This window comes from Microtus pennsylvanicus, chromosome 2 (genome assembly GCF_037038515.1).
Source record: "Microtus pennsylvanicus isolate mMicPen1 chromosome 2, mMicPen1.hap1, whole genome shotgun sequence".
Lineage (NCBI taxonomy): Eukaryota > Metazoa > Chordata > Mammalia > Rodentia > Cricetidae > Microtus > Microtus pennsylvanicus.
Genome location: NC_134580.1, coordinates 21,734,168 through 21,748,902, shown reverse-complemented (window position 1 = coordinate 21,748,902; position 14,735 = coordinate 21,734,168). Strand labels below are relative to the sequence as shown.

The 14,735-nt window shown below is 39.1% G+C and overlaps 1 protein-coding gene across 13 annotated transcripts in view; it reads right to left on the bottom strand.

Moving 5' to 3' along the window:
• Nucleotides 1-14,735, bottom strand: part of Pphln1 (periphilin 1) — an 85,571-nt gene that overhangs the window by 37,403 nt on the left and 33,433 nt on the right. For all 13 annotated transcript variants that reach the window (XM_075960428.1, XM_075960432.1, XM_075960424.1 and 10 more), the window contains one exon: nt 5,491-5,702. In XM_075960428.1, coding sequence (XP_075816543.1) covers nt 5,491-5,702 — 212 coding nt within the window. The remainder of the gene's footprint in view (nt 1-5,490; nt 5,703-14,735) is intronic.

Sequence of the window (14,735 nt, the reverse complement as noted above, 5' to 3'; positions counted from 1 at the left end):
AGATTCCCCACTAAGCTTACACTCAAGAATCAACATTACTGGCCCTTTCTTTTCCCAGTTTGCATCTTTACAATTGAGCATTACCCATATCTACAGGCGTCTCAGGCTCTTCACAGTAAGTCCTTCCTCAGACAGTCCTCATACTGAATCCAGAGGTTTGCTGACTGTCTCAGGATGTTACATGCCTGGGACAGACAAACAAGACTTAACTGACTCAAATTTTCCAGATAACTGCCTTATAGTAACCCAGGAAAATGAGTCTATCTTTAAACCCACTCACAAGACAAAAGGTCACCTGCAGCTGTGTGTGTACCAGACCAATCAGGTCCTCCTCAAGTGTCCAAATGAAGTCAAGTTAAAAGGCCTGTCACTGTGGATGTCTCTGTCTAGAATTAAGACTGTTCCACTACAATTTCAAGCAACCTGAATAGACACAAAACATATTGGCACATCTGTTTACTGCTGTACTACTCCAAGAGCCAGAAAATGAGATCAGCCTCCACATCCATCCAGAGACAGATAAAGAAAGCACAGTGCTTATGAGCAATAAAATTGTATCCGGTTGCTAAAAAAGAAATTATGACATTTGAAAGAAAACAGGTGGAATTGGAAGTCATTATGTTAAACAAAAGTATGACAGACTCCAAGAGGCAACTACCACAAAAAGTACAGAGAAAGACTATCGAGTGCTGAGCACAATATCGCACCCCATCCTCCCAAAGCTCAGGGACCACTGTGGAAGAGGGGGCAGAAAGACGATAGGAGTCAGAGGTTTTGGAAGATTGCTGCAAAACGTTTCCAGACAAGACAGGCCTGACACACAAAACCTGCACAAGACCAAGCTTCTAAAACTTCAATATGGATAGAAGAGGGGCTCACAGTTGATGGCTCTGTTCCTTGATGTGATTACAAACACAGTTTGACTGCTGCCACCTTAACTTCCCTAAAGGATAGACCAAAACCTCAAACTATGAATGAAAATACACCCCGAGCCCCGTTCCTCTAAGTTTATATCAGAGTATTTTATCACAAAATGAAACTAAGGCACATGACACACAGGATGCTCTCAGAAGCAGTGAGCCAAAGCACGCAATCAGCCATGCTGTTCACAAGGACAAACAGCTCAAAACAGGACACTGTGTTTCTAGGCTATGAAACACAGCAGGTAAGGTGAAGTCAACGCATTACCAATTTAAAGACATATTCCACTTGTAACTGAAATTGGTGCTATTGTAAGCCAAGGGGCATTTCCATTGGATCCATAGAGTAAAGTGTTTGGCACTGTGAGTGAAACTAAAAGCTGGAGACACAACTTAAATGCACTGAAGAAATATTCATCAAGTCCTGTAAGAGTTTGATGGTATTTGGTGACTCCTTGCACATAATGGCTAAGTATATACCTAATATAATCCTTCAAACAATACTCTCTTCCTGAGATAGGATTTCCTGCTGAAAGCAAAGATACGTGTAATCAGAGCTACCCACTTTAACAACCACTGCTTATTCTTGACAAATCACATGAGAACAAAGGGTATTTTAGAAAATGAAAACCAGAAAGCATCATTAGAGATGACAAAGTTATGGGTTATTTCTCACAAACCACTGTGAAAAACTCAGTGCAATGCTTAACAAGCAAGGACATGCCAGGTATACTTTAATTCAGGAGACAAACACTACAACACAGACACTGTACTGGGTCATTCTTGAACATTGAAGCTTTAAAATGAAAATACAAAGGGTCTTATAGTGACAAGAAATTCTGTGAAATAGTTACAAGATTTTAACAAGTGGGATAATCAGACTCAGATGGACAAAATTTGCATATTCTCTCTTCTCTGTGGAACCCAGATTCCTTGGTATAAAAGGAGAAAGGATACTATTCAGGAAGAACAAGGGGATCGCAAGATGGGAGACAAAGGGAGTAGAAAAGAGTATGATCCAAGTGTGTTATATACATGAGTAAAAATGTTTTTGTATAGTTAATATACACTGATTTTTTTAAAAAACTTAAGAACTTTGAAGAATGTGCGTAAGAGTGAACTTGATAGTTCTGGTGTTACGTTTCATGCTAAACAAATTATAAATGATAAAAGGGTAAGAGAACGAGGCAACCCAGGCCATCCTGCAGTGCTATCATTTAAATATGGACACTGAAAAGACTAAAGATGATGAGCTCACAGCTGCACTCAGATCAAGAGAGTCTGAGACAAACTTCAAAGCACTGAAGTCAATTTGAGGATCTGAGCATGTGCCACACTCCTACAGTCCTGGAACTCAGAGGCAGAGCTAGGAGGATAGGGAGTCCCAGGCTCTTTCAGCAATATTGAAGCCAACTTGGGTTATACGAGACCCTCTCCCAAAGTAAACAAAACAAGAGAAAAATTATATGGTGAATTATAATTACAAACCTTGCCAATTCTGACAATGAGTCCAATTACACAGAACTCAAGCAGTGGAATGAGAGAGAACTGGCTCTCCCAAAGTAGTACTCTGACATCTGTACACACAGTGTAACATGTACACACACAAACAAACACACAGAGCAAATAAAAAACACACTACTACTAACAAGAAAAGTGGCCGAAGTCTGGCAAAAGATGACTCCGTCAGTAAAGTCCTTTCCTAATAAAGTTAAGGACTTGATTTAATCCGTAGTACCCTTGTATGGCAGCCAGGCACAGGACCAGGGAGATGGTTCAGCGAGTAAAGGCACTTCAATCCCCAAGATCCACATGATAAAAAGAGAAAATTTTCAATGCTGTTTTTTGACCTCCATGCATGTGTCAAGATATGTATGCACCACCCCTATATAAACACCAAAGAAACTAAATCCCTGTGCTCTGCTAAATTTATTTACCACACACCAATTTCTTTGTCATTGCTCATCACTACAGATACTAAGGATGAGACAACTCCTGAGCCACGGCGACTCACATATGCTCCTTTCCAAATGCTATAGCAGAGCCACTAAAGTCAAAGTGGAGATAGGAAAACGCTTCCTCAGAAAACTCTGCTTTAAGTCAGTCCAGTGACAATAGGAAGGTTAGGACAGGGGGAGAACTGGAAGCTCAGAGTCATCCTGGGATGCACAATGAGTTCAATGACAGCCTGGGATTTTAGCTAAATCCTGTCTCAAAACACAAAAAACTTTGTTTCAGAAAAACAAAAAGTAGGGCTCATTTGCCATCCAACTAACTTTAATGACTTTACTAGGTGCTAGCAAGTAAAAGCCTCATCTCTATTTACTATTTTATATTTTATTAAGATTTCATTATTAGCTGTCAAGGTATTTTTCTTTTCCCCCAAACTGTTACATTTAAGATACACATATCTGAAAGGGGTGGGGGAGGTTAAAAGATGTGTGGGATTTTAACTATATCTCTATGCTACTGTTGTTTTAATTTTTCTAAGGACATACTTATTAAAAATCTTTTTTTCTTGGGCTAGAGAGATGGTTCAGTGGTTTAGCATGCTTGCTGCTCATCTAGAGTACCCCAGTTCAATTCTCAGCATTCATACAGTGGCTTACAACAGTATACAACTATTTATTTATTTATTTATTATGTATACACTATTCTGTTTGCATATATGCCTGTAGGTCAGAAGAGGACACCAGACCTCATTACAGATGGTTGTGAGCCACCATGTGGTTGCTGGGAATCGAACTCGGATGCTTTGGAAGAGCACACAATGCTCTTAACCGCTAAACCATCTCTCCAGCCCTACAATTCTTATTCTAAGGAAGCCAATGCCCCGCTTTTGACTTTCTAGGGCACCAGGCAAACACAGACATAGAATCAGTATTATTGCAGGAGATTTGTTTGGGATGTTGCTCCCAGACCACCAAAGGAGTCAGGACTTGATTCCGAGGGTGGGGGTCTACATCCAGCTGACTGGAGTGGACTATATTGCTTTCTGGAGGACATGCAAGAGGACTAAAGAGGGGGTCAAAAAAGAGGCACCAACTTTTTGAGCAGGGGAAGCATGGAGTGAGTGTAGAGGTTGCTGATCGCTTTCTCCATCACTCTGTGGATATATCAGTTCTTGCCCTAACATCTGACTCCAAATTATTTTTTATAAATTTTATATGGTTACAAAATTTAATAAAACAGTAAAAGAAGCCACTTTATCTAGCCTCCAATGTGAGGAAGGATCACACAGCTACAGTCACCATGCTGCCTCAGGTCACCAGCAAGAGCTTTTCCCACTGAAAATCTCGCAACACGGTATGTCTGGTGCATAAACACAGAAGCAGACATCACATCCATACACATTATATTAATTAATTTAAAAATAAAACCTTTTCTGTGTTTATGTGTGTTTGTGGTGCGGGACAATTCTATATCCTGTCAATTATATTTTAAATAAATGCTGATTGGCTGGTAGCCAGGAAGGAAGTATAGGCGGGAAAACCAGACAGGAAGTAGAGGTGGGGCAATGAGAACAGGAGTATTCTGGGAAGAAGGAAGCTCTTCCTGCAGTCCTGTCCAGACACCAAGGAAGCAAGATGTGACCTGCCACACCGAAAAAGGTACCAAGCCATGTGGCTAATGTAGATCAGAATAATGGGTTAATATAAGCTACAAGAGCTAATAAGAAGCCTGAGCTAATGGGTCAATCAGTTTATAATTAATGCAGACTTTCTGTGTGATTTTTTCAGGGCTTAGCTAGCCGTGCAGCAGGGGCGACAAGCAGGCCCCCTTGTTACATGTTTGTGTGTGCGAACACCAACATGGATGTATCATGGCACACATGGAATTCAGAGAATCACCCTGGATATTGGTCCTTGTTTTCTGCCTTGTAAGAGATGTCTTATAGTGGTCATTACTGTATACTATAGGCTAGCTGGTCTACAAGCTTTCCTTTGTCTAGAAGTGGAGAGGTTAGCACTATCTGTCTTTTTTTTATATGTTCTAAGGATCAGAACTTGTACACATAGCACTTTTCCCCACTGAACCTTCTTCTCAGCCCTCAATAATATTCCTACCTCTTCAGGCTTATTCAGACACCTGTATGCAAAAAGATGTTTGCTGTGAAGCTTTACTCTTTGCAAATAATAAACAGTAGTTGTGTGAATAATAGACAACTTAAAGATATTTGCAGAACACAAGAATCTAACAACATCTACCAAAAAAGACAAGGTGAGGCTGTGAGTGGGAGAAGAAAGTTGAGGCTGTAACTGAAAGTTCTTGGACGACTAGGAAGTATGGGAGCATATTCACTTTTAGACTTGGTAACAAGGACCTCTTTCACACACAGATGAATTCAAGCATCAACTGTTGTGCAGACTCTAATTCCACACAAAGAACTGAGGAAGGTATGTGTGCATACTTACTGTACTACTCTGCCACGTTTCTGAGTGTTTGAAATTACTCAAGAAAAGATACCTCTCCTACAACTCCGAATCAGTCTGACTTAGTACACTCTCATCAGAGAGGGTCATGAATACACGACAGAGAAAAAGAAACAAGAAAAGAAAAGCAGACGTACTTCTGTGCTGAGACTGATGGAAGGAGTGTGTTCTGCTTCGTTCTGGAGAATAGCTTCTACTGCTGAGACTGGAGCCAGATCTGCTGTGTGGGGAGTCCTTCCGGCCTACAGGTGATTCTCTGAAAACAGGAGCGTCCCTTTTATGGGGAGATCGTTCTCTTGAATAATGAGAAGAGTAGAAACTTTTTCTTCTAAAGCCATCTCTCATGTCCCTTTGAAGGAAAAAAAAAAGATAATTATATCCTCTTTCTGAATACACAAATGGCAAAGATCTGATTACAAGTCATGCTATACTGAAGTCTTGGCTCCCCCTTTTTAACAGTGACTAACTGTTGAAGTCAGTTAACAAAGCGAAACTTCTGCAAAACATGATTTAAAATGTACCACTTTTCACAGCCTGGAGTAAAGCCAGATTATTAAGTACAAAGCTACTTTGTTCTGAAATGTGAAGAAATAGTCTCTACTACTCTCAGAAACACATGGGAATTATAAAATGTTCCAAGAAAAACAGCTCAGAGCCTTCTAAATATAGTATGTGATGAACATCTCTCACCCAAACCTTCAAAATCTGAAGCCTATATTCTATATTCATTAGATAGTATTTCCAAGGACTCCTACTGTGCCACATTTCAGAGTTCACACTAGGAATGTTTACCCCATAACTGTTATATAAATGTTTTAAAAAAAACAAAAACAAAAACTGGAAACCCCTCATCTCAAGCATCTCTGAGCAGAGAAACTCTACCTGTATATACACAGCTGTTGGGTATGGAGGGCACTGGTAGGTAGTGGATAACAATGTCACCAAAATCCTATAAAAGCCAAGAAACCAAAGCCACACAAACAGATTCATCTAACCAAAAGCAATCTCAAATCTGACTCCAATCTTGTGTGCTCCACACAGACTGTTATGAAGCCTACCACCTTTACAAATCACTTTATCTTTGCAAAATACTTTATCTAAGCAGCATCAATTCAAAGCAGCAAGTAAGCCTCGCAATAAAATGCTAGGCAGGGCTGAGGATACAGCTCATTACAAATAAAGTAATTTGTAGTGATTACTTTTCATGGAAGACACTGTGATTTGATACTAGCACTGAAAAAAAGAGAAGCAAAAGAGGTAGGAAGGAAGGAGAAAAACTTTATATAGGAAAAACATCAAAGTAAATCATACTTGTTAAGTGAATCAAGATATATGCCTCTATAAAATATGAAAATATTTTAAATATTTTAAAATCGAAAGTAAATCTCTATCAAAAAAATGTTCAAAGGAGTTTTAATTAACTTAAGCGGACTTTCATTAAGTAAAAAAAAAATTGTTTATTTTTGTTGTTACTGTTTTGAGATAGGGTCTTTTACTGTTAGCCCAGGACCCTATGCACAGCAATCTTCCAACTTCAACCACCCAAGTACTGGCATTACAGGTGTGAACCACTGTGCCTGCCATGTCATAAATCCTTATACAGACAAGGTCTGAGACAAACCAAGGACATCAATTTTATTTTCCCTTCCTTTCCCAGTGCTAGAGATCAAACCCAGAGCTTTTAATAAAAATAATTTTTTTCCATCAACACCTAAAGAATGACCAAGATCAAAAACACTGAAGACAACTTATGCTGGAGAGGTTGTGGGGAAAAAGGGAACACTTCTGCATTGCTGGTTGGAATGAAAGCTCGTACAGCCCCTTTGGATGTCAGTGTGGCGATTTCTCAGAAAATTAGGAAACAACCTTCCTCAAGACTTAGTAATACCACTTTTGGGTATATATCCAAAGGATGCTCAATCGTGCCACAAGGACATGTGCTCAACTATGTTCATAGCAGCTTTGTTTGTCATAGCCAGAACCTAGAAACAACCAAAAAGCCCCTCGACTGAAGAATGGATAAGTACTGTATAATACTCCATTGTGTAAATGTAGCAGAAAAAAATAACGACATCTTGAATTTTGCAGGAAAATGGATGGACCTAGAAAACATTATTTTGAGTGAGGTAACCCAGACACAGAAAGACAATTATCACATATACTCACTCATAGGTGGTTTTTAAACATAAAGAAAACCAGCCTATAAACTACAATCCAAGAGAACTTAGACAACAATGAGGACACTAAGAGAGACTTACATAGATCTAATCTACATAGGAAGTAGAAAAAGACAAGATCTCCTGAGTAAATTGGGAGCATTGGGACCTTGGGGGAAGGTGAAAAGGGGGAGGGGAGAGACAGGGAAGGGAGCAGAGAAAAATGTAGAGTTCAATAAATATTAATAAAAAAATAATTTTTAACTGATTATCAGTCCCCACTACACAAGCAAGCTGGTTGTCTTGAAGTTCAATTGAGTAATAGTTAATCAAGACCTTAAATATACTGTCATACAGAAACAAGTTTCCCCAGGAAAAAGTAAAAAGCATCTAAATTTATCTAGAACAAATGAACTCATATAAAGCACCAATACTGAAATAAAGCATTCGAGAATCAGGCTCACGCCAACCTCTAGTCAGTCAGTCGCTATGTACGTATTCAGACACATCGCAGACCCAATGGAGAACCAAATCCAACACAGGTGCTATAGGGTCCCTGCTATCACTGGACTCTGAGGATAGGAAGAAAAGCTGTCATTAAACAAATACACATAATACACATGGATGTAGTCAGCCAACAACCTGAGAAGTGGGCACAGGGTGAGATGGGATGATCCGCAGTATCTAGGTGAGCAATTAAAGACAGCAGTCTTAGGCTTAGAGGAGATTTTGGGCTACCACTTTACACTTGCGTACAATGGAGCAAGATTTAAGCCCGTGAGTACAGATGAAAATAAGGGATAAAAGAAAAAAGGCAGCTCATCACACAGGGCTAGAAACTATCAAACAGGGAGATGTGCTGCTGAAGAATGAAAATGCAGGCCTAACATAAGTAAATATTACATAAATAAACATAAGAATACAGAGAAGATTCTAGGGTCTGACCACACCTGCTGGCAGCTATAGCTGAAACACGCAAAAAAGAACAGTTATGACATGTTTTCAGAGATGGGCAGGTAGTCAGTGAGCAGGAAAGAATGTAAGCTAGATATTCTTATAGTTTATTCCAAAGACGACAGACTTCCTACTGAAACTAGAGGATCTTTACCGATTGTTAGTGGGAAAGAAACAGCATCCTAATCAAAGAAAAATGTACCTACCACCTACCCCCTTTCTTTGAAAAGATGAACTGCTCAGCTAGAGTTTCCATATCCTAACGCCAGAGGGCAGTCAAATTAAAGCACAGTTCAAATGAGCAGCCCTGTGCGTGCAGTTATCTCAGCCAGCACACACCAACCACTCCCCAACGTCAACAAAGACATCATATCAGACAACTACCCTAAGTACCTGTTTGGCAAGTCAATACTTGGTCAGATATGCAGGTATGAATATACACATTATTTGATAGACACTGTGGAGAACTGCCTGGCCCTAGGGAAGTTTAGTATTTACTGTGACAAGGGGATTAGTAGTAAACGTCCCAGGTGGCTGGTTCTATGATTTAAAGTAGTATCAACGAACCAGTAAGAAATTGGGTATTCCACTTATACATCTGATCACAGTACATCACCCAGGAAGTCAGGGCAGGAACAAGGTAGGACCTGGAGGCAGGATCTGAGTGGAGGCCGCAAAAAAAATGGTGCTTACTGGACTGATCCTCATGGTTTGTTGGGCCTGTTTTCTTTTCTCTCTCTTTAATCCTTTTTTTTTTCTCTAATATTGAAAATTATCCAGGCAGTATATTCTGATTACAGTTTTTCTTCCCAACTACTCCCAGATTCTCCCCATTTCCCCACCCACCCAAATCCACACAACTTTTTTCTCATTAGAATACAATTAAAAATTAATAAGAATAATAAGATAAAATAAAACAAATAAACCAGAACAGGACAAAACAAATAAGACTTTAAAAAAAAAAACAAAGAGAAATCACAACACATACAGATTCAGAGACACACACATTTGCACATACAGAAAGCTCATAAAAACAAAACAGGAAACCAGATAATAAGCAAACGGTTTGTAAGGTTAAGAAAAGAAAAAGCCCGGACACAGCACTGAGGCCAAAACAAAACAAAATAAACAAACAAACAAAATAAAAAAACCCTCCAGAAATACCACTGAAATTGAATTTGTTTTGTGTTGATATGGGGGCTGCCCCTAAGTGTGCTTTATTTTCCCACTGATACTCCTTGGAGGATGCTAGTTTTTCACTTGAAAACAGTTACCAACCCGAGATAGCTTAGGGGCTAGGGCTAGGGACCTGTATCTATTTTCCTCTCAGTACTAGGACCCCATCTGGCTTAGACCTGTGCACACTGCCAGTCTCTATGACATCATATGCCCAGCATTCCTGTTGTGTCTAAAGGCCTTGTTTCCTTGGTTTCTTCCAGCCCACAGGCTCTGTAAAACTTTGTCTCCTCTTCCAACTCCCTGAGTCCTGAGGGAAACGATTTGATGAGGACACCCCATTTAGGACAAAGCGTTCCAAGGTCTCACTCGTAACTTTAGTGCGTGCATGAAGTCCTGGCTGCAGCCCACAGCACCATATGAAGCTGAGCACAAGAGCACACGTGAATAAGGTAGATCAGGATGGCAAGACGGCTCATGGGCAAAGGCACGGCCATCAAGCCCCAAGAACAGCATAGTGGAAAGAACCAACTGTCACAGTTTGTCCTCCGACCCACTCATGCACACCCATAATTACACACACACACAAAATGAATAAATTTGTATTTTTTTTAAAAAAGTTCATCATCATCCTCAGTTACTTAGAAAGTTTGAGACCAACCTGGACTACTTGTGACCCTATATACAAAAAAGAACAATAAAAAACCCAAACACTGATCTAGATATTTTAGCAAAACCGAGAGTTGAATCAACCTGTGTGGTAGGAACTAAATGAGTCAAACACACAGCAACCATATCTAAAGAAGTGAAGCTAGTCAAGGCTACATAGGGGGACCCTAGCTATAAAAATAAAATAAAATAGTAAAATTAATTTTAGCAAATTTTAACTTAACCCAGCATATCCATCTAATCAACATGTACTTGAAAATCTACTGAACTATTTTACATTGTATTTTCATCTTAAATCTTGAAATCCCAGTGTTACGTATTTTCCGGTTAAGAAATTCTTCTACTTGATTGACTCAAATCTCAAGTGCTCAATAGTACAGCCAGAGATTTGCATCCTGGAAGTTCAGATTGAAAAGGCAAAAGACAGTACGTCAGCCTTCAAACAGAGGGATCAAACGGTATTATATGAAAACGTCATCAGGAGAGAGACTAAAAAGCAAAGATGGAAGGCATAAGAGACTTAAAACTTCTTATGAAATACTACAGATGCTGGAAAAAAATCTACATTTAGGAAGGATTTAGAGGTCATGTGACTTGTCTACTAAAATGTTGGAGGAAACTAGGTTATTAGAAACCAAACATACCTGTACTCAAAACTGTCAAGCGAATGCTTTTCTTTAAAAAAAAAAAAAAAAAAAAAAAGGTTTAGAGAGAGAAATTTGTACAACAGGGAACTAGGGCCGGTCTTATTTTGATGGTAGATGCCTACCTGTTGTGGAAGGTGAGCAAAAAAAAGTCATCTTACAGAATGGGAACTGAAAATCCACCACAAGAATATGACTGATAAAGAGAACCAAATGTTGAGCAAAGTGACTACAGAGGCCGCCAAGAGAAGAGTGGAGCACAGGCAGCCAAGGTCGGGGCAGCCCCAGACCCCTGTAAGCATCACCTGTGACAACAGCAAAGACACACATCTAAGGAGGCTCCTTCCGTAGCCACAACAGAACCTCCAAGTTGAGTCCAGAACTCCGCATCATAGATTCTGAAATTCAACAAAGCTTCCCTGGAGACTTTTACACAAAACTCCTTTGACTTAAATAGCAGACCTTACTAATGTGTAAGAGTAGGTATACATAACAGAATTGTCCACAAGCTAGGAAACAAATTCAAAGCTCAGGATACAAGCCTACCAATCCCAGAGAAGATTCTAGGGTCTCACCATGCCTGCTGGCAGCTATAACTAAAACATGCAAAAAAGAACTGTTATGACCTATTTTTAGAGATGGGCAGGTAGTCAGTGAGCAGAAAAGAATGTGAGTTAGAATTTCTAACCACCGGGGAATAAGTGTGAAGTCCTAGAAATGAGTCAGAGATGAAGGTGGGGTCATCTAAATGGGCAGGTTCAAAGGACAACAGAGGCTTGGAGTAAGTCACAAGGAATAAATATTGCCAGAATGTCTTACAAATCAAAGAATTAGGAAGCATGTGAGCTGAGAAAAAAATTCCTCGCTGCAGTTACAAACCAGGTGGAGAAAATAGCAAAGAAGGAGAGAAAGCATAGCTGCTTTATTTTGAGTGCTGAGTATTAAGGCAGGTGAGAAAGCCGAACATACAGACTGCTAACTGCTCTTGTGGAGGACTGGGGCTCACTGCCTGTAACTCCAGCCCCAGGAAGATCCAAAGCCTCTGGTCTTCACAGCCGCCTGCAGTCCTGACCCAGCCTCAGGAAGCAAGATGTGACTGCCTCGCCAAAAAAGGTAACAAGCCATGTGTCTAACCACAGACAAGAACTATGGGCTAATATAAGTTATAAGAGTTAATAAGAAGCCCGAGATACTAGGCCAATCAGTTTATAATTAGTGTAGACCTCTGTGTGTAACTTTGGTACTGAATCAAAGTAATTGCAGCTGTTCAAGCTATGGGTCAAACCAAATAGGCAATGCTAGATGAGACCTTCCCGCCTGACATTTGTGCACATGCACAGCACAGCATAGGCACAGAGGTCAGAGGGATGGTTACGGAGTAGGTACTCTTTACACTACACGGGTTTCAGGGATTGCATACAGGTCATCAAGTTTGGTGGCAGATATCTACCCACTGGGCCGTTTTATTGGCCAGAGACCCACTTTATTACATGAACTTAAGTATATTAGCTAGAGGAAAATTTCAATGAAGTAGGAAAAAGCACCAGAATCTTGACATCCAAATTGGCCTTTTTAAGAGGTAAATGTTCAGCTTTAAGGGATGGGAGCTGTAGCTCAGTTATATGAGCACGATATGGATAGAATGTATAGGGCCAGAAGAAAAGAAAGGAAAATTAAAAGCATATACATAATAACTGACTTGCAATATGCAGAAAATTGTTTCTGCATACTGAAACTGCTGAACAGATGATACAGAACTGACCTTACTATTTATTTATTCAGTTACAAGAAATAATGAGGACTAGGAATCATCCTGTATATGTAACACACATCTGTTCCCATACAGGTCTGTCAGGCCCTCAAGCAAAAGGTAATGAAGAAATTGACCAACTATTTTTTTTAATATTTATTTATTTATTTATTATGTATACAATATTCTGTCTGCGTGTATGCCTGAAGGCCAGAAGAGGGCACCAGACCTCATTGCAGATGGTTGTGAGTCACCATGTGGTTGCTGGGAATTGAACTCAGGACCTTTGGAAGAGCAGGCAATGCTCTCTTAACCACTGAGCCATCTCTCCAGCCCCTTGACCAACTATTGATAGGAGATGGAGACCTCAGAATTTCATTAAAAAAAAAAAGTCAATAGCAAAGGTTTAAAACAATAAAAGACTTTTTTCATCATACAGCAACAAGCCAAGGATATTATAAGAAAATATACTACTTGTCCTTTATACAACCAAACACTACTACTTGCAGGAAGTAACCCAAAGGGTACTCAAAAAAATGAAATCTGGCAGATGGATGTTCTCCATTTTGTAGAATTTTGAAAATTAAAATATGTGCACCACACCATTGATACCTATTCAAAGGGCAACTGCTTTGAGTTTTGAAAAGGCTGATTTAGGTATGCTGAATTAAGACTGACAACGCTCCAGCATATCTCTAAGAAAATGAAACAGTTTTTTGTTTATTATAATATAAAGCATATTACAGGTATACCACACAATCCTACAGATTAGGCAGTTAGAAAGGTAAAATTGAACTATAAAGAATATAAATAAACAGAAAGGGGTAATAAAAAACCCCAGAAATGGATTGCATAATGCTTTATGAACTTTAAATTTTCTAAGTACTAATAAGAAAGGAACAGCTGTAGAGAGATATTGACCGATAGAAAAAACTACTATTAAATCAGCCAGTATACTTTTAAGATGTGTTGACCTCAGAATGGAAACCAGGACATGTGTTACACTGGGGAAGGAGATTTGCTTGTTGCCACAACAGAAGAAAAGCTATGGATCATAAAAATTGATAAAGGTTTGATTTAAACGAGACCCCTTAAGCAGAAGAGATGATAGTTCATCAAACAGTGTGACCATTCAATCTAACCAATAAAACTAACAAATGCTTTTCATTTGATTTGATCTAACTTGCCATAAGGGAACCTTGCCAAAATTAGGGCTGGGGAAAAATTTTATTTTTGTCTTTTCAGGAGAATGAAGGCATCCAGCTAAGAAATATGAAGACCAATGGACAAATGAAACATCTGGAGAAAAAGAACAAATCATCAAGACAGTCCCAAGAAAAAGTGTAAATTGGCCTCTTGGCATATCATATTTCTTTTTTTTAATATTTATTTATTTATTATGTATACAATGTGTGTATGCCTGAAGGCCAGAAGAGGGCACGAGACCTCATTACAGATGGTTGTGAGCCACCATGTGGTTGCTGGGAATTGAACTCAGGACCTCTGGAAGAGCAGGCAATGCTCTTAACCTCTGAGCCATCTCTCCAGCCCCCGCATATCATATTTCTAACAGGATAAAATTCCATAAATATCTGCAAATGTTTGTTTCTGCTGTTCTTTACAGATATATAATGCAAATGGTCTTTCTGTAGTCCCAGTTCAATTAAAAATTAAAACTGGCTTTGGAATTGGAGAGTGGCTCTCTCCTTCTCTAAACCCAAGATGCTTGTTAAAGTAAAATCCAAAATCCCTATCTCATATCAGAAGAGTCATCTGATATGGGACAGAACAAAAACAAACATTTAAGAACTATTTCATTGCCACTAATCCCATGATTCTTTGGTTTTATTTTTACTCTTTAAGGTATAACTACCTCAAATCTTAAAAGATTTATATATATATATACTTTAAATTTTTGTCTTGATATTTATGGCCATATAAAGTACTAATTCTAGAAAAAGATTTCATCTACCTTCCTGTACATGATTTGGGGTTAAGTCTCTATCAGTTTTCTTTCTTTTTTTTTTAAAGAT